Source organism: Xenopus laevis, chromosome 6L, assembly GCF_017654675.1.
Source record: "Xenopus laevis strain J_2021 chromosome 6L, Xenopus_laevis_v10.1, whole genome shotgun sequence".
Lineage (NCBI taxonomy): Eukaryota > Metazoa > Chordata > Amphibia > Anura > Pipidae > Xenopus > Xenopus laevis.
In genome coordinates this window covers 119,316,116-119,336,131 of record NC_054381.1, presented here as the reverse complement: position 1 = coordinate 119,336,131, position 20,016 = coordinate 119,316,116, and the positions used below count along the sequence as shown (strand labels likewise).

Genomic DNA, 20,016 nt, shown 5'->3' with positions numbered 1-20,016 from the left:
AGTCTCTTTTTTATGAATGTATAGTGAAAAGATAAATTCCATAAAAGTTATAATTCACTACAACCTTATTTCTGCCACATATGTAACTTTATTGCTTTTATTTGATTGCATTTTTATTTTTCTCCACCGAAAAAAAAAAAAGAAAGAAAAAGTTGTTTATTTTATTCCAGCATGTTTTATAAAGTCAGGCTAATGCCCTGTTTTCCCCTTTCCTCAAAAAGTCAAAGATTGTGAGCAGGAAGTTTATTCAGAAGTATATTCATGTTGCTATTGATTAAACCAGTCCTGAACTCTGAGTAAATAGTTTGATTTTCATCTGAGTGAATAACATGAGACATTGGATAATATGCAGATTAACAATCAAATCAAGGTGTCAGATGATGTTTTTTCCTAATCTTTCTGTTGTTCTGCCCAGGACCATCTCCCAAAAGACGATACCTACCCACCAACATACAGTACATTTCTAGTTCTGTAAATGGTAGACCCACCTTTTCAGGTTAATTTTATTCAGGTCACATGGATTATACCAAGCCACTGCATGCTCTCCTGAGGAAGCTTGGTGTGTGAGTTTACAATATATAAATAGAAGGCATATGATTCAGTTGTAATGTACAATCACAGTCTGCTTTATTTTTGTGTTAGGAATTATTAGCTGCTGAAATGTCAATGATTAAAATAACTCAAGAAACTAAGTAACAATAAAAAAAACACGGTAAAGGCTTTATTTTATATTTTTCTTGTATGGCTTGAGGATATCTTGTAGTGTGATAGCTGATTGATTTCCCAAATCATGATTTTTTTTGTAGACAGTAAGAGGATTGCTGCTGAATATCTTGCTGTAGTAATTATGTAGTAAATTTCCGTGATTATTGCACAAACTTCTGTTGCTTTTAAGACACATATTGCTGAAGAGAAAAACATATACACATATTAAGTTTTGTCACTGCTGCTGAGCTCCATAAATATGCTTATTTTGATTCTTTACCCCTCTCCAGTCTGGTGGGTGGGCCATTGAATATGGCTGTTACTGTTCCACCCTAGAGTACCATACCTCCCAACATTTAGGAAACAGATTTCAAATGTTACTTTATCAAACAGGGCAACTATATACATATGAAGAGAAAAATCCACTTTTGCCTCCAGTGAGGTTTCATGGCCTATTACATTTTGTTCTACATCATAATGTACCTGCAGTTGCTTACTTACATTTCTAGTCGTTTGAGCTTTTCCAGTGTTTGCTAGTTGCTTCTTGTGCTTCTTTTTCAAGCAAAATAGACTTGTGAGTGTGATAATCAGCATAACAACAAATATAGTCACTGAAGAGGAGACTGCTATCACAAGTGTGTCTTGGCTTGAGACTTTCCTTTCACATTTCTCTCCAACATACCACCAGTCTTTAGTAACCTTGCACCTAAGCAAACAGAAACACCCTCAGTAAGCGCAATCTGTAAAAAATGTGGTAGATAGTCTATTATGCCAGGTTCTGCCTGGCGAATTAATAAGATGAAGCGACATCTTCAACATTATTATGTCAGTGACATCATATCCTGTAGTCCAAAAAAGTTAAAACAAAAAAAAGACAAAACGCTGGCATTTTTTCATATTTAATGTGGAATTATGTTTACAAATTGTGATTTTTAAAATTGAATTATTTACACTTTTGCAGACATTTGAAACTCATGCCACATTTGTTTTAGGATGGGCTTGAGGCCTAGGATAATAAAGGATCTCTATTGTCTTTATTTTGCTTCCTTGGACATTTTTAATAATCAGTAGCCACTTCCAACAATTTCACCAACATCACTAATAAATACAAATATATGACCTTTATATACCCACTGAATTTAAATTGATGTAAGCGTAAGCTAGCGAAGTTTTGCTGAGAAGAAAGAAAAGCTAGAATTATTGCTGACGAAAGTACTTCATTTTTTTTTTGCCGAGATGAAATTACACATTTTGATGAATACACATATTTGTCATGAAATAAAGTCTGACGTAGTTGTGCAAAGTAACTACTTCCGAAGCAAAAATTTGCACGTAAATCTGCCCCTATGAGTAGTTGTAGCCATCTGCAAGTTTCTGAGCAATTGCAAATCAAGATTCTACGTGACCATAAATAGATTCCATTCTCACAATAGATTTGGATTATATGTATAGGGTACTGTATGTATAGGTAGAAATTCCTAATTTTCTAGCTCTGTTAGATCCTGTTCTTCATGTCCCTTTCTGGTAATCATGCAGCCATAATTCAGAATGTTGATCAGAGATCAGAAGATATGCTAGATATTCAAACATGTCACTATTGTTTCAGGGTGTTTTCACCCCCTGTGTGTACTAGTGGTTCATGCTATAATTGATTTTGGATGTGCCAAGTCCTACACATGTCAGGGCAATCCTTTTTACCATTTCTCTACTACAGATAAAAAATCTATAGAGCTGACTGACAAGGGATGAAAATTCTGTTTCTTTATATCTATGCCAAAAAAGCAACATTTTCAAGCATATATTTAATAAAGCAAAATGTTTAATAGAAATTTGTAATGTAATTAATGTCTAATGAACATTGTTAAATGCATTTTTCCATTCATTAATATATACACTTTCATTCAGTTTGCAACAATTATTTTATTCCACCATGTACATCTTTGCCCAGACAGCTTTTACTGATCTTGCACAGCCAGCCTACTGAAAACATGAGATCCACAGGCTGTCTGTACTCCTTGTATATATCTCCTGTGTGTAGAGTCTAACAAGCTGCCCTGTTATTCATCCAATTCAATATCCAACTACATAAAGTAAGTCCATTTAAACTCAAATGTTTAATGATGAAATAGGTTCTTACCTGCACACAGGTGTCCCATTCTCAAGGACGCATATTCCATAATTTTTACACCCATAACCTTCACATTCTTTATGAACTTCTATAGGCTGTGTGGTGGTGGGGATAGGAGTTGGCTGAGATGGCTGAGATGCATTTAGATGTGAAATATCTAATTTAAAAAAAGGAGGGATATAATATCACCAAGTTTATATATATTTCAGTCACCATAAATAAAAAGCAACACTAATAAAACAAGAGAATATGTATAGTTATAGTAGGTTGTTTTTTTATGAGTATCCATACAGAATCATCATCATCATCATCATTTATTTATATAGCGCTGTCAAGATACGCAGTGCTTTACTGCAGTTATAGCAAACAGGGAATAAATGGTGGATAACAGACAAGGATTGCAGAGTACAATAGGGTTTACAAACTAAAAGGTTAGGGTACAATTGAGACATTAGGATTGTATAAACACTGTCATTTTTGATACAGCAATGATTAATTAAGGTGCATCGAATAGGCCTCTTTAAACAGATGGGTCTTTAAGGAGCGCTTGAAAGTTTGGAAGGAAGGAGAAAGTCTGACAGCTTGTGGCACACACAATGATGTTTCACACCCATTAGCATGGCATTCCAAGCTAAAAAGAACAACATGTTACTGTTACATAATTGACAGGTGATACCTTTATTTAACAAGTGCATGGGTCTATCATTACTAGATGAGATCCTTTGATTACGGCTGAATTCTATTGGAAACATTGTTCCAAAATAAAAGCTGGCCATAGATATCATGATCCATTTGTTTGACTAAGTTATTTTGGTGTTATATTCTGGCTGATCTGAATGTCTGGATCACACAATGGCAACTGTGCAAGTCAGTAATGTCCTACAATTACAGCTTCTGTGGTTAAAGGAGAATTTAACCCCCCACGGTGATAAGTCCCCACTGGCCCCTATCTGCTGGCCCCCTCCCTGCCTCCCCCTGCTAAGTGTTACCCCAGAATTGTGTCCCCTGTAGGATTACTGACTGCAAATACAGAGTGAGGGCAGTGGAGCTCACGGACGCCATCTTCCGGCGTTTCGGTAATCTTCGGGTCTTCATCCAGCATTTCGACAATTTCCGTTACTTCCAGCACATGCGCAGTTGCAAGGAACCAGAAAACTGTTCATGCACCGATACACTTTACAAGGATTAGTGAAGTGCTGAAGAAGGCACATGTGAGCTGCGCTGCGCCCACTCTGCATGTGCAGTCAGTAATCCTACAGGGGACACATTCTGGGGTAACACTTAGCAGGGGGAGGCAGGGAGGGGGGCCAGTGGGGACTTATTACCATGGAGGTTTTAGCTGTCCCCAGTGGGCCTGTAAAACGCTGACATATGTCATTCACCATACCAGTTTTGCAAGTCACCTGATAAGATGTTATACAGTAATCTGTAAAAGTTTGATTACAATTGTGGTTGGAAAGTGCTATTTTGTATGTTTCTCTTATTTAGAAAACATAAGGGGTTATGTAATAAAAGGCGCTAAGTTTGCCCAGGTGCAATAACCCAAAGCAAACAATCAGCAGGTAGTATTTATCAGTCACCTATTTAAAAGCAAACGCCTTATTGGTTGCTAACTGTTACTGCTCCTGGGCAAACACATTGTAAAGGCAAAAAAATAAAATCCCATTTTTAATTTCTTTAATGAAAAAGAAACCTATCTCCATTATACTTTAAATAAAAAACGTGTACCATTTTTATAAGAAACCTGACTGTATGCAGTGAAATTTTCCCTTTATTTACTGCTGTGGATAGGAATTGTCAGACGGTCCCTAACTGCTGAGCAGGGAAACAATCATACTTATGAACAGCAGGGGGAGCCCCCGCCTTACTTACCAGCCATTCAGAACTCAAACAGCTTTGTTTATGATGATCCCTAAGCAGCCCAGACCACACTGAGCATGTGCACAGTCTTAGTCTTGCAAAGATGTTTAACAAAGTTACAAGATGGTGACCCCCTGTAGCCAACTTTGAAAGCATAAATTATTTGTTTGATTAGGCTTGTGGTACAGTAAGTTCATGTTTATATTTAGTATACAAAATACAGCATTTCTAGCCTTATTGTATTTTAGACTTTACATGCCCTTTAACTGTAACCTTTATTCATTATGTACACCTCTTCAAGAAAACTTATATACGTATAAAATTGACTCACCCTTTGCAGATACCAGAATATAAGCATCTCCTCCCTTTAAAAATTCTCTGCTGTGAAGTCTGTCATGGTTAATGAATTCCAAGTGTCCAAATCCAGGCCCACGAAAGAATTCAGTTCCATTAGGGAATGTGTGACGTGCTCCAATCTTTGATGGTTTGTCCCACAATAAGACACCATTGCCTAAAATAAACATTTGTCAGTGAAGCATTGTATGCGCATACAGTACAATTACTATGAGTGATCCTACTGTATTATCCATGTAACTACATGTATACACTGTTTGTAAAACTTTTGTTTTCATGTACAAATCTACATTTCTGACGAATACTTCGTTTATTTCATACTAAGTGGCCTATTGAAGAATTTTAGCAAACTGGAATATATATTTAAGTAAATATTGCCCTTATTTTCCCTTGAGTCCCCATTTTATGATATTCTCTGTGCTACCTCACTAGAAATAATTCTAACAGGAGGAAGTGAGGAAGAAAAAGACAGAACCTTTTCTATTAATTGGCTCATAAGACCTAACATATATGGTTTGTTTGTGTGCACCATGAATCATAGGATCCCAGGGGCAGCCTTTAATTCTTAAAATGGCAATTTTCTATTTAGGATTACTCGTGGCATAGTTACATAGTTAAATTGTTGGGTTGAAAAAAGACAAAGTCCATCAAGTTCAACCCCTCCAAATGAAAACCCAGCATCCATACACACACCCCTCCCTACTTTTAATTAAATTCTATATACCCATACCTATACTAACTATAGAGCTTAGTATCACAATAGCCTTTGATATTATGTCTGTCCAAGAAATCATCCAAGCCATTCTTAAAGGCATTAACTGAATCAGCCATCACAACATCACCCGGCAGTGCATTCCACAACCTCACTGTCCTGACTGTGAAGAACCCCCTACGTTGCTTCAAATGAAAGTTCTTTTCTTCTAGTCTAAAGGGGTGACCTCTGGTACGGTGATCCACTTTATGGGTAAAAAGGTCCCCTGCTATTTGCCTATAATGTCCTCTAATATACTTGTAAAGTGTAATCATGTCCCCTCGCAAGCGCCTTTTTTCCAGAGAAAACAACCCCAACCTTGGCAGTCTACCCTCATAATTTAAGGCTTCCATCCCTCTAACCAATTGCATACTCCAGATGAGGCCTTACCAGGGACCTATAAAGAGGCATAATTATGTTTTCATCCCTTGAGTTAATGACCTTTTTATGCAAGACAGAACTGTATTTGATTTAGTAGCCACAGAATGACACTGCCCAGAATTAGACAACGTGTTATCTACAAAAACCCCTAGATCCTTCTCATTTAAGGAAACTCCCAACACATTGCCATTTAGTGTATAACTAGCATTTATATTATATTTGCCAAACTGCATAACCTTGCATTTATCAACATTGACCTCATTTTCCAGTTTGCTGCCCAGTTTTCCAATCTAGACAAATCACTCTGCAAAGTGGCAGCATCCTGCATGGAACCTATAGTTCTGCACAATTTAGTATCATCTGCTAAAATAGAAACAGTACTTTCAATGCCCACCTCCAAGTCATTAATAAACAAGTTGAAAAGCAAGGGACCTAGTACAGAGCCCTGCGGTACTCCACTAACAACACTGGCCCAATTAGAAAATGTTCCATTTACCACCACTCCTAGTCTATCTTTTAACCAGTTCTCTATCCTGGTACAAATACTATGTTCCAGGCCAACATTCCTTAATTTAACCAGTAACCTTATGTGTGGCACAGTATCAAATGCTTTAGCAAAGTCTAAGTAAATCACATCCACTGCCATCCCAGAATCGAGGTCTCTGCTTACCTTCTCATAAAAAGAAATTAAGTTAGTCTGGCAAGATCTATTACGCATAAAACCATGCTGGCACAAACTCATAGTATTAAGATCTGCTATGAAGTCCAGTATCTTATCCTTTATTAACCCTTCAAAAAGCTTTCCTACCACTGACATCAGACTAACTGGCCTATAGTTTTGAGGCTGAGAACGGGATCCTTTTTTGAATAGAGGCACCACATTAGCAATTCTCCAGTCTCTCGGCACTATACCAGATCTCAATGAATCCTGAAAAATTAAGTAAAGAGGTTTGGCAATCACAGAGCTAAATTCGCTAATTACCCTGGGATGAATACCATTTGGCCCCAGACCTTTGTTAATCTTAACATGTTCTAGTCTCTTTTGAATTTCTTCATGTGTGAACCATGCATCATTAGTTGTATTACTAGAATTGGGACTATTAAGAAGGAAACCTTCACTTACTGGTTCCTCATTTGTGTAGACAGATGAAAAATATGAGTTCAGAATCTTTTATTTTGTTTTCATCAACCAGCTGACCCCCCTCTGATAGTAAGGTTTTTAAAGACTTCCCATTTATGTTCTGTGTTTAACCCTGTGAAAAGCATTTCCCACTTAATATGTTGCAGAGATGCCCTTATACTGTCAAAGTTTGCACGTTAGTTACTCCCTTATAGAATTGCTTCTGCAACAGAATCTCAAAGGAGACCATGTTATGATCACTATTCCCTAAATGCTCACCCACTCAAATGTTAGAGACGAGTTCAGTATTATTAGTTATTACAAGGTCCAAAAGAGAGTTATTCCTAGTAGGTTCTTGAACGAGCTGGAATAAAAAGTTGTCATTCAGCATATTTACAAACCTACTAGCTTTTTCTGTTTTAGCAACCCCATTACCCCAGTCAATGTCTGGATAATTGAAGTCACCCATAGCAACAACTTGACCCTGCTGTGAAGCCGCTTGTATCTGCAAGAGTAGCTGGGCTTCATACTCGACACTTATACGAGTTGGTTTATAGCATACACCAATGATAATTCTTTTTGTTACCTTTTGCCCAGTCAAAATCTCTACCCAGAGTGATTCTACACCCTCACCAGTGCCAGCAATGGTTATTTCTTCTACGTCCCTCCATGTCAGTACACATGGGGCATTGCCCCTCCCAGACCTGGAGGTAGGACCTATAACATAGCCAATCAAAATGAATCATGACCTATAAGTAGTGATGGGCGAATTTGCGCCGTTTGCTTCGCCGAAAAATTCGCGAATTTCGCGCGAAATTCGCGAAACGGCGAAAAATTCGCGAAACGGCGCCGGCGTCTCGTTTTTGACGCCGGCGTCGAAAAAACGGGCGCTGGCGTCAAAAACGGGCGCCGGCGTCAAAAACGAGACGCCGGCGCCGTTTCGCGAATTTTTCGCCGTTTCGCGAATTTCGCGCGAAATTCGCGAATTTTTCGGCGAAGCAAACGGCGCAAATTCGCCCATCACTACTTATAGGTCATGATTCATCCGTTTTTGGCGCCAGCGTCCGTTTTTCGAAAAAAAATTTTTGACGCCGGCGAATTTTTTTGACGCGAATTTTCGCGGACGATTCGCGAATTTATTCGCTCGCGGCGAAACGCGCAAATTCGCCGCGAATTCGCGCCTGGCGAATAAATTCGCCCATCACTACCTATAAGACCACATGACTTCCTCCTCACCACAGTTATTTTTTGTCCTACTGGACAGGGAGGTAGGATCTCCCTCCTCACTTTTTATTTTTTGTTGAATTTTGAGAGAAATCAAACACAGTTTTTGTTTTTCTTTTGTATTTTCTTTCTTTTTATTTATTTATTTATTTATTACCTCTGTGTAGACACAGAGGGATGGTTCCCAGGTAATGGAGAAGATTTTACCTGATGCCTCAAGACGCATAATCTGTAAATTATCGCTTATTGGGAAGAAATGTAGGTGTGGGCATATCCAGGGTCCTAGCCCTGTGCTAAAATAGCCCTCCTGCTATATGCCCAGTGAGGCACAAGATTCAATCTAGTGCTTTTTGGGAAGAGACACAGTTGTGGGCTTCCCACATTATTACCTGTGAGCCTTTTGTTTTTTCTTCTGTATTTTTTTTTATTAATTTTTTTTTGCTTATTTTTTTACCTCTGTGTGGACACAGAGGGATGATTCCCAGGTAATGGAGAAGAATTTACCTGATGCCTCAAGACACATAATCTGTAAATTATCACTTATTGGGAAGAAGTGCAGGTGTGGGCATACCCATGGTCCTAGCCCTGTGCTAAAACAGCCCCCCTGCTATATGCCCAGCGAGGCACAAGATTCAATCTAGTGTTTTTTTGGGAACAGACACAGGTGTGGGCTTCCCACATTGTTACCTGTGAGCTTTTTGGACTCCCCTTTTCTTTTGAGTTATGTGAGACTTTACAGAACTCTACAGAACTTCTGCAAAAGGGCCGTGGGTATGCATATGGGCTAGTTATAACTGCCTGAAGCTGGTGAGTATGATTCTTCATTATCTACTGTGTGTAGTGCACTGGGAAGTCTGCATGCTAATTAGCTAATTATGTCCCTCAGCTGAGAGCTATTGGGGCTTTGGCTGGAGTTTCCATCCAGCTAATTAGCCACTCTGATAAGGTGCAGGTGTGCCTTCGCCCCGTTGCTATTGCTGTTTAATATTTTAAGCCTTGTATGGGTGAACCTGCATCCTCTATGCAGACACAGAAGTTATATTGGCTCATGTTACTAAGGCACCTCCAGGAAGGGCTAGAGGTTGCACTGATCAAGCAATATGGCACCTCCTTCCTTCTTATGAGTCTGCTCTTAACAAGCAGTGTTCCACCTGGATATTCTTGCTCACAAGCCTGAGCTATCTGGTAAGGTGCCTGTGTTCCCCTGACTTCTTGTATTATCTGAAGTCTTATGTTGTGAGCTGGTGTCCTCTGTGCAAAATACAGTATTGGCTCTTGCTACACTTTAAGTACTGGCTGGTGAATCCCTCTGCCTAAGCAATGTGGTACCTGAATCCAGAGATTTTGATTTCTCAGTATCCATTGTGTATTTGAAACATTAATTTCACTGGGAAGACTGCATGTTAATATGCTTAATATGTCCCTCAGCTGAAAGCTATCAGGGCTTTGGCTGGAGTTTCCATCAAGCTAACTAGTCTGGTAAGGTGCAGGTGTTCCTTTGTCCCCTTTGCTATTGCTGTTTAATATTTTTAGTTTTGTATGGGTGAACCTGCATCCTTTTGGCTGACACAGTGGTTATATTGTCTCATGTGCTCAAGCAGTATGGCACCTCCTTCCTTTCTTATGAGTCTGCTCTTAACAAGCAGTGTTCCACTGGACTGGATATTCCTGCTGACAAGTCTGAGCTATCTGGTAAGCTGCCTGTGTTCCTTCTTATATTATATGAAGTCGTATGTTGTGAGCTGGAGTCCTCTGTGCAAAATGCAGTTACACAAGGTACTAAGTCTGCATGTTAATAAGCTAATTATGTCCCTCCGCTGAAACCTATCCAAATTCTAGCTGAAGTTTCCAACCTGCGGACTATTCATCAGGTAATGTGCAGATACTCCTCAGTTTGCTACTGATGTTTCTATTGTCCTCTGTGCAGACACAGAGGTTATATTTGCCTTTTATTACACTGGGTGCTTGCAGGGTTGGCTGGAGGCTTGCACTGCTGAAGCAGTATGGTAGCCCCTTCCTTCCTTACATTGAGTCTGCTCAGTGCTGTAACCTGATGTCATTGGGCCCCACAGCAAATTCATTTTAGGGCCCCTAACATATCCAGAGGTTGTGCTTTTTTACCAATACGTATTGAAATTGCTCTTTATTTGGGCCTCATGGGTCCCTATACCTTTTGGGCCCACCTGCAGCCGCAGGGTCTGCTTCCTCTTTAGTTACGCCCCTGAGTCTGCTCCTTAGAAGCAGTCTGCCACCAAGGATCTGTCTGGATTATTCCTACTGTCTAGAGCATATTATCTGGTTAGGTGCCTGTATTCCTCTGACTTCTTGTATAGTTGTCATCTGAGGTCTTAGGTTTGTGAGCCCGAGTTCTCTGTGCAGACACAGTAGGCAAGTGTGCTTTTATTACACCTGGTATTTCCAGGACTGGCTAGGGGTTTGTTCTGCTGTAGCAGCATTGTGCCCCATTTTTTCCTATGATGTTTCCACACTTAACAGGCAGTGTTCTGAGTTATATGGTGTCTTTTTGTGTGATGTAGGCCTTCTCTTAGATATTCTATTCCCATCTGGTGGCTTTTGTTGGGAGCTCAGTCTATGGCCCTTTGTGTGGCGTCGGGCATCTCGCCAGGGAGCTGGGTTTGTGTGGCCTCTGGCTTTCATTATGGCCCTTGGCTTGGGTTAAAGTCCTTGTTTTGGTCCATGGCTTTTTACCATGGTCCTCAGCTCCTGGGTCTGCTGGCCTTTTACAAGGGCCCTTGTTCTGCTGGCCTGTTGCATGAGCCTTTAGCTCATGTGGTCTTTTACCCTTGGCACATTTGTTTGGTTGTCCTTTTACCTGGGTTATTATGGCTGCGGGCCTGTTTTCATGGCCCTTAACTTAGGTGCTTGCTTGCCTTTTACCAGGGTTCTTGGGCTGTTGGCCTTTTCTGTGGCACCTGGCTAAGGTGGCCGCTAGTTTTTATTATAGTCCTTGTGGGCTTGTGGCTGCCAGTCTTGGCTGTGACCTATGGTGCATAGGCCACCAGCCAGGCTGTGGCGGCTGATAGGCATGGTTACTATTCTTGCTGTGGCCCTTGGTGGGCATGTCTGTTTGCCTTGCGGCAATCCTTGGCAGGACAACAGCCATTGGTTTTGTCTTGTCTACAATCCTTGCAGGCATGGTTCTGGTTACACCAGCAGTAGGCATGATTGACTATTTGGTTGGATCTAGCATGGGTTGTACCATCAGCTGTTTCACAGCCCATAGCTAATTTTGTTGCTGATTGGTATTCAGCAGCTGATGTTGGTCATATGTTGGCTTACAGCTAACATTTTCTTCTGCCTTACATGCATTGTTTTTGGTCTTGTATGCCACTGCTTATTATCAATAAGGCTGGCTTGTGGACCAGGGTTTTGCAAGTTCAACAACTGACGTGCTCCGTTGTTGCATGTATGGAAATTGACTTTTGTGTCAGGTGCCAGTGCAGTTGGTTACCTTGTCCCTAAGGGTAGCATTCACAATAGCTGGCTTATTTACTATTGCTTGTGTATTCGAATTCCACTCTGGTTTTTTGCAAACACTTCAGCTGACGGGCAACTTGGCCTGCTAGTGTGACAATGGCCTTGCACATCTATGTTGGAATACATAATAGCTGGCTGGTCCACCACTGGTTGCATGTATGGTGGCTGGCTCTCTGCCAGTGGATTGTGCATCATTGCTGGTTGGTACCAGTGTTTGTAGGCTATAAGCTTCTGGCATGCCTGATTTTGGATTGTGATCCCAGCTGTTGGCTGGTTCAGTAGCTTCTATGTATGGTCACAGGTTTGATTCAGTTTTTGCATAAACTGTAGCATTGTGCAGCTTGAGCTGTAGTGGCCTCGGCTTTTGTGGGTGTTTTCTAGAACTGTAATTGGCTTGGGTCCCATTGCTTGCTTGTGTAGCAGTTGGCTGGGGCAACAGCATAGCTTACTGGTAGATGGCTTTAAGTCACATTGGTTGGTTCAGCAGCTTATCCTTGTGCTGTTGTATACCCAGTTTAGATTTGGTGGTTGGTGGAGCTAGTGGGCTGTACCAGCATGGCTCTACAATGGTTACAAGGATATGCTGATTTATTATAACCCAGAGTTGGTGTTCATTTAGTTAAGTCTTCATTAGGTATTATTAGCATGGAGTTAGTGGATCTTGGACTGATCTCTGGTGTAGAGGTGACTCCGGTCAGCACTGGTTTGAGCTGCTTCCATTAAGATGCAGGACCAGGCTAATGTTGGCCAAGTCTTTTTAGGGCCACTTGCTGAGGATCGTGTATTTCTCCAGCACTGGTGATAGATGCATTCAAGTTGTGTTTAGTTTCTGATCTGATTGATTTCCTGGTGGTTTCTAGGATGTTTTAGTTCTGAGATGGCTATTGCCATCATTCTGGTTTTGTCCTAAGGCACCTTTTTTGTTTTAACAGTTGCAGGATTTTTGTTCTTCCCCAGGTGGGGTTTTGTCAGATAACCATATTGCAGGTATCCCTCTAGTCACTGAGGGAACCTTTTTAAACAGAATATGTTTATTCTTAATCTGCAATGCTTGATCCTCAAGTACCGGTCTCTGTAATTTTGTGGTTGATTTTGTAGCTCTTGTTAATCGTTTACCATGTCCTAGGACATGTTGTTCTTGTGCCTTTTATATTCCCTTTTCAGGAGATATACATTTTATCAGCTCCCCTGTTGGATGGATGTGATGCTGGCCTTTTCTCAGGGCCTCCTTAGCATCAGTTTGGTTTTTGCATTATGTTGGTTATTCCGACCCCTTGTTTTCGGTGCATGGCTTGGTAGATCCCATGTGTACTGACATGGAGGGACGTAGAAGAAATAGAGAATTTTACTTACCTACTTGACGTAAATTCCTTTTCTTCTAGTCCCGACATGTCAGTACAGGGTTTCCCATCCCAATTATTTATTTTGGTTACTGTACTGCTATGGCAAAAGTATAACTGTGGTGAGGAGGAAGTCATATGGTCTTATAGGTCATGATTCATTTTGATTGGCTATGTTATAGGTCCTACCTCCAGGTCTGGGAGGGGCAATGCCCCATGTGTACTGACATGTCGGGACTAGAAGAAAAGGAATTTACGTCAAGTAGGTAAGTAAAATTCTCTATTTCTTTAGTGCATGGCTTTAATTCAGGCTTTACATACAAACACACTCCTCCACCCTTTTTAATCCCTCTGTCCCTCCTAAAAAGGGTGTAACCATTTAAATTCACAATCCAGTCACATGTTTCATCCCACCAGGTCTCAGTGATACCAATTATATCATAATTATTAGAGCATGCAATTAATTCTAGGTCTCCCATTTTACCTGAATGCATGTTTTACTAAAAAGGTATATTATTATACATATGAGCTGTTCTATGCACCATATGTTTATTGAAACCTACATTGTTTGTGGGTATAGTTTTCTTTTAAAGCTCAAATGCGGGCCACAGTGAATTATATTTTTTGCCATATGGCACTGCTAGAAGGTATTTTTCCTAATAGATATAAAGGTATAACTTACCTATCACCTCTGTAGGATATGTTGTGATGCTTTTCTGATTTGACATACGCTTTCGGATATCCGGATTCTGATCCATAAGCTCCATAGTTGCCTGTTTTAAAGAACATGGCCATTGCAGTGTATCATCATTTGCTCCTGATATCAGGAAGAAAAATATTGCACGTTCATTTGGCTTTTCATGTCGACCATCGGGTCCAATATATATCTGATATGCATAACCATCTTCGGAATAAAATGGGGGACTAAAAATTCCATTCTCTTTTAGGGACTCATTCGCAAAATTTCTGATGTGCCATATATAGTGAGGGCAGAGAGCTTCGGACAGGTTAATGTCATCTATGGCAAACCCTCCATTGCTTGGTCCATTTCCTTTAACCCCCTCAAACAAGACACGGAATTTGTTCTTTACATTTAAAGAAACATGATGGAGCTGCCAATATTCTGCCGGATTTCCTGGAAAAAACATTTCACAATCATGGAGTTTAGTTGCCATTTTATCAACTTTAGCATTAGAACTAACCCCCCCAAGAAAGACTTCCCATCCACTAGCCATACACCCCCTCCATGCAGCCTCCCCACATAGTCCACTATTTAGAAAAGTGTTGCTGAATGTCGTAAATTTGTCCACTGAATCAGACTCATCTGCTTTCGAGTGTAATACTGCAGGAGACTCAGAGTTACGATAATTATCTGGCACATTCTCTTCAGAGGGCTCTGAGCCCGAGGATAAAAAAATTCTCTGTTATCAACCCAGATGTGACCAAGCCCCTATTAACAGACATGCTGGCCACACTTGAGATCAAAGACAAGCTTGTCACAACTTCCAAAGCAAACAGAGTACTGGGGGACAACCTAGAAAGACTAGAACAGTCCCAGTACTTAAGTCAATTTATCAGTTGATTGACAATGAATGGTCTAAACCTGATCACAGGATCACCATGACACAACGCTTTTGCAACATGTACCCCATACCAGAGGAACAAAAGAAAAGCTGGGAAAAATTGCCAAAATTGGACTCTGTGATTTCAGACTTATCCAAAAACATGTGTGGTGTTTTTGGGTAACAGAGGATGCTGCCTTTAAAGAAGCCTTGGACAAATCCACTCTACGCAAAGGCTACATCCATGCAACCTCCATTCTAAAGCCAGCTACAGCTTCAGCTGGTCTAGCCTGAACAGTGCAACACTGGTGGCAAAAACTGGCAAGGCACCCACTCACTTCTTAATAGTTCTTACTGATGGAGATAGACAGACTCAAGTCAAGCATTTGCCTTTTAAGTGGAGTCCATGGACGTCACCAGGCTGGCGGCTAAATCCAGTGTCAACACAGTGCTTGCTAGAAGAGCCGTATGGCTACGACACTGGTCAAGGGACACCACACCCAAGAACTTTATTTTTATTCAGTTTTGAAAATTATTCCATTAAAGGAGACATTTCATATAACCTTAATTTTCACATATATTACTCATCCTTCCTCAAAACATGTAATGACGCTGCAATGTTTTGAAAGCATTTTACCTCTTAATACTGTCATTATATCAGAGCTGAAGAGAGATGTTTACAGGCCAGAAGCTAGGCTAAAATGAAGAGTGGGAGTGTCTGTTCATTCTCTTACAGGAAGTGCTCACAGCACTGACTCAGGCTGAACTTTTCAGGGAAACCCCTCCCCTCCACCATCTGTCCTGTGTGTCCCAGCCTGCACATAGTCTTATGCTGCTGCCTGATTATTCACTTATAACAATATACCTTAAATGTTCAACATAAAGCAATAGAAGGTTTATACAAACTGTAAAAATTGTAATAGTAATATTTTCTTTTATTTAAGGTAATAGTATGCTCCTGTGTTCCACAGCAAATAGGCATTAACAAATGTACCTGCCCAACTGGACATAATCTATCGTCCATAATATATTGTTATACACTGTGCAACGTTCTGCCTCTATTAAATTATAAAAATTATGCAAACAATGTACATTAGTATTTAATGTTATGATATTCCAGAACAGCAGCTGCAGGTTTGTTTTCCTCAGGGCCGGGCCAAGGGGTAGGCAGAGTAGGCACGTGCCTAGGGCGCAAAGATGGGGGGCGCCAAGCACGTGCCTCCTCTGTCGCCTACCCCCAGTCCGGTCCCCTATGTGGTTTTTACTTCTTTTTGCGCTCCTATGCATGTGTGCGAATGCAGGCTTGCACCAATTCGCGCATGTGCACGTTCACGCCTATTCATGCATGTGCAGGAGTGCAAAAAGAAGTAAAAACCACAGTCTTTCTTGCACATGCGAGCGCCACCTAGCGCATGCACACTCGGGCAGTTCTGGAACCATTTATGGTCAGGTGCAAGGAGTTGCAAGGGAATAAATTTAGCTGTTCTGCAACAATTTCTGACCAGGTGCTGGGAATTGCAAGGGAAAAATGTAGCAGTTGTTGAACAGTTTATGGTCAGACACAGGGAGTTGCAAGGGAATACATGCAGCTGTTCTGGAACAATTTATGATTCGGGGCAGGGAATTGCAAGGTAAAAATGGAGCTGTCTGAAACAATTTATCATCAGGTACAGGGAGTTGCAATGAAAAATGCAGCTGTTGTGGAACGGTTGGGTGCAGGGAGTTTCAAGGGAATAAATGCAGCTGTTCTGAAACAATTTATGATCAGGTGCAGGTAGTTGCAAGGTAAAATGCAGCTGCTTGGAACAATTTATGTTTAGGTCCAGGGAGTTGCAAGGGAATAAATGCAGTTGTTCGGTCACAATTTATGATCAGGTGCAGGGAGTTGCAAGGGAAAATGCAGCTGTTGTGGAACAGTTTATGGTCAGGTGCAGGGAGTTGCAAGGGAATAAATGCAACTGTCCTGAAACAATTTATGATCAGGTGCAGGGAGGTGCAGGGAGTTGCAAGGTAAAAATGGAGCTGCCTGAAACAATTTATCATCAGGTGCAGGGAGTTGCAAGGAAAAATTCAGCTGTCATGGAATGGTTTACGGTCAGGTGCAGGGAGTTTCAAGGGAATACATACAGCTAATGTTCTGGGATTGTATAACATATAATAACAGATGTGGGGAGTTACAAAGGAAAACTCAAAAGATGTTGATTGCTTTTTGTATACAACAATATACTGTATAGAAAATGACTATGATATTTACACTTACTGCTGATACACATTGCCCCCAGAAAAGAATAAAATGCTTTTAGCAGCAGATTATGTTTTATTTATACAGCAGTTTGCTTTTCTTTTTCTCCCAGTCATAGCAGGGCAAGGGAGAGGAACAAGCAGTGAAGGGAGGGGGGGAGGATGGACAATGAACATGCCAGAGAGGGGGTTAAATGAACAGGGCAGGGAGGGAGAGAAAAGAATACTGGAGGGTGAGAAACAAACACTGCAGGGAGGGGGTTAAATTAACAGGGCAGATAGTGAGAAAAATGAACAGTGCAAGGAGGGGGGTTAAATGAACAGGGCATGGAGGGAGTAAAATGAACAATTCATAGAGGGATAGAAAGGAGCAAGAAACAGGACAGAGAGGGACAGAAAGGAGCAGTTCTGGGAAAGGAAAGAGTGATCTGATGTCTGCACGGACATCACAAACACGCCCACTCCTCCCTCATTGGCTGCTGCTCTGTAACTTAGGCAGAAGGTGCCGGCGGCTCTAGAGCCTGATACTGGAGACTGCTCGACTGGATGCTTGCAAAGGTGGTGGGCTGAGCACAGTTTTCAAGCTATTACAGATGTTTTTGACCAAAAAGGTATTAAACTAAAAACTTCTATTTTACATTATTTTGAATGGTTTGATTGTGAAAATGTATGCTCTATGTCCCCTTTAAACTGTTTCAGGAAAAGAAAATCAAGTTTAGAAAGCCAAAATAGTGAAGCACAATGAAATATTACAATAGGAAAGATTAAAAATCCCAAAGTAGCTGACATCTCTTAGATCCCGGAAACATTTGATGAGTTTCCAGGGTGTGAGTCAGTATTCCTTCTGGGTATGGTATTGCAGTAAATATCCCAGTTTATGTCAAAAGTTACCCAGGAATGGTAAATAGTATCATTTCAGTTTTGGCCCAGATCTTAAAAACAAATCATCTCTGATGTGACGTGTGGGAAGAGCACATTCCTACCAACCAGAAGTAAGAAGTATCTCATACCCTTTTTAAACCACCCCTGCAAAGATTTGTTAACTCTTCAATACCCAGGGATCCAATAAAATTTCATGCACTCATGACAGCAATCGTCAACTTGCTACAAAGTAACAATCAGCCCCGTCCCAGTCAACCACAGCTATCAAGGGTTCTACTCAAACCTGTTCATAGTTATAAAAAAAGAGGGTCCTTCCGACATGTCCTGAACCTGAAACGATTGAATCCATTCATCCTAAACCAAAGGTTCCGCATATAAGCCCTAGGGACAGTGATAGCATCCATGGAACCGAACTTTAGACTTAAGAGACACATATTTTCACTTACCAATCTGGGATACATCTCAAAAGCACCTTCTCTTCATGGTCCAGGACTACCACTACCAGTTTTGAGCCTTACCATTAGGGCTCTGCACAGCCCCATGCACATTTCCAAAGCCCCATAACAACACACCTCAGAAGATGGGTGTTGTGGCCTCACCCTACCTTGATGACATACTAATTAGAGCCCACGCCTATCAACAAGCCGTGAAGGACATTCAGCTAAGTGTGGACACTCTAATGCAACACTGGTGGGTGATCAACCACAGAAATAGCTGCCTTACTCTGAGTCAGGAGTTACAGTTCCTGGGCATGATCTTCAACTGAGTAACAAGGAGAGTTCATTACCAACCGGCAAAATCAACAGAATTGCAAGCACCACTACTGAATTGTGCACCAGGATGTAGCAGAGGACTGCATCCAACTTATTGTCCTCATGGTAGCTTTCTTGGAAGACATTCCATACAGTCAATTCCACATTAGCTCATTCCAAAGACACTTCCTCAGTCAGTGGAACAAAAATAACTACAACTTATTCCAGAAAATTGCCCTACCAACCGGGATCCGAGAAGCAGTCTCGTGGTGGAAACACAGTCTGAGCAAGGGCAAACAGTGGGATCTACCTTCCTGGAATGTAATGACGCTCAGGATGGGGAGCAGTTTTTCCACCATCAACATCATAGAGATCACAGCGATCAACAAGGCCATAAGGATTTGGGCCTCTCTATTAGCAAACCACCCGCTATGCATTGAATATGACAATACCATGGCGGTGGTCTACCTCAACAAACAAGGAGGGATGAGGAGCACTCAAGCAATGTTGGAAGTAACATCAATCTTTCAGTGGGCGGACCAAAAAGTTCCTGCATTATTGGCGGTACACATACCAGGGGTCCAGAATTGGGAGGCCAACTACCTCAGTCGCTAAACCATCAACCAGCCAGAATGGTCTCTACACTTGCAGGTTTTCCAACAAATTGTGCGGAAGTGGGGGAAACCTGAAATAGACATGCTAACCTCCAACCGCAACTTCAAAGTTCCAAACTATTGTGCCAGGTCACAGGATACCAAAGCATAGTTCATAGATGCCTTAAGTATACCTTGGACTTTTTGACTTGTATATGCCGTTCCCCCCTGGCATTCTTTAATGTGTGATCCACAATATAAAGAGGGGAGGTGCTCTCACTGTATTGATTGCCCCGGACTGGCCAAACCAGCCTTGGTACACAGATCTAGTCTCTATGAAAGTAGCCAGGCCAGGGCGACTACCACAACTACCAGATAATGTCACAAGGACTGTTAACACAATCAAACCCTGGAGCCACTACCTATCAGATGGGTTCCCACAGCAGCCTGCAGCACTTGACTAAGCAAATGAGTTCCTAAACAATTTGGAGCAGAGGTTATTTTGATGCCAAAGGCTGGAAATTATACAAACCAGACCAACTTTTCAGCACAATTGCGTCCAATTCACACCACAGCGGAGACAATTCTGCACTGTGGGTAAGCAAACATAGCAATTTGCTTTCAT

At 41.2% G+C, this 20,016-nt stretch overlaps 1 protein-coding gene across 1 annotated transcript in view; it reads right to left on the bottom strand.

The window, feature by feature from the left end:
- Nucleotides 1–605: 605 nt before the first annotated feature.
- The window catches only part of LOC108718579 (meprin A subunit beta-like), a 44,637-nt gene continuing 25,226 nt past the window's right edge, over nt 606–20,016 (bottom strand). Inside the window, exons 11-15 of the mRNA XM_018266911.2 lie at nt 14,044–14,496; nt 5,025–5,204; nt 2,843–2,990; nt 1,207–1,411; nt 606–905 (exon numbers count right to left, since the gene is read on the bottom strand). Coding sequence (XP_018122400.1) covers nt 891–905; nt 1,207–1,411; nt 2,843–2,990; nt 5,025–5,204; nt 14,044–14,496 — 1,001 coding nt within the window. The 3' untranslated portion in view covers nt 606–890. The remainder of the gene's footprint in view (nt 906–1,206; nt 1,412–2,842; nt 2,991–5,024; nt 5,205–14,043; nt 14,497–20,016) is intronic.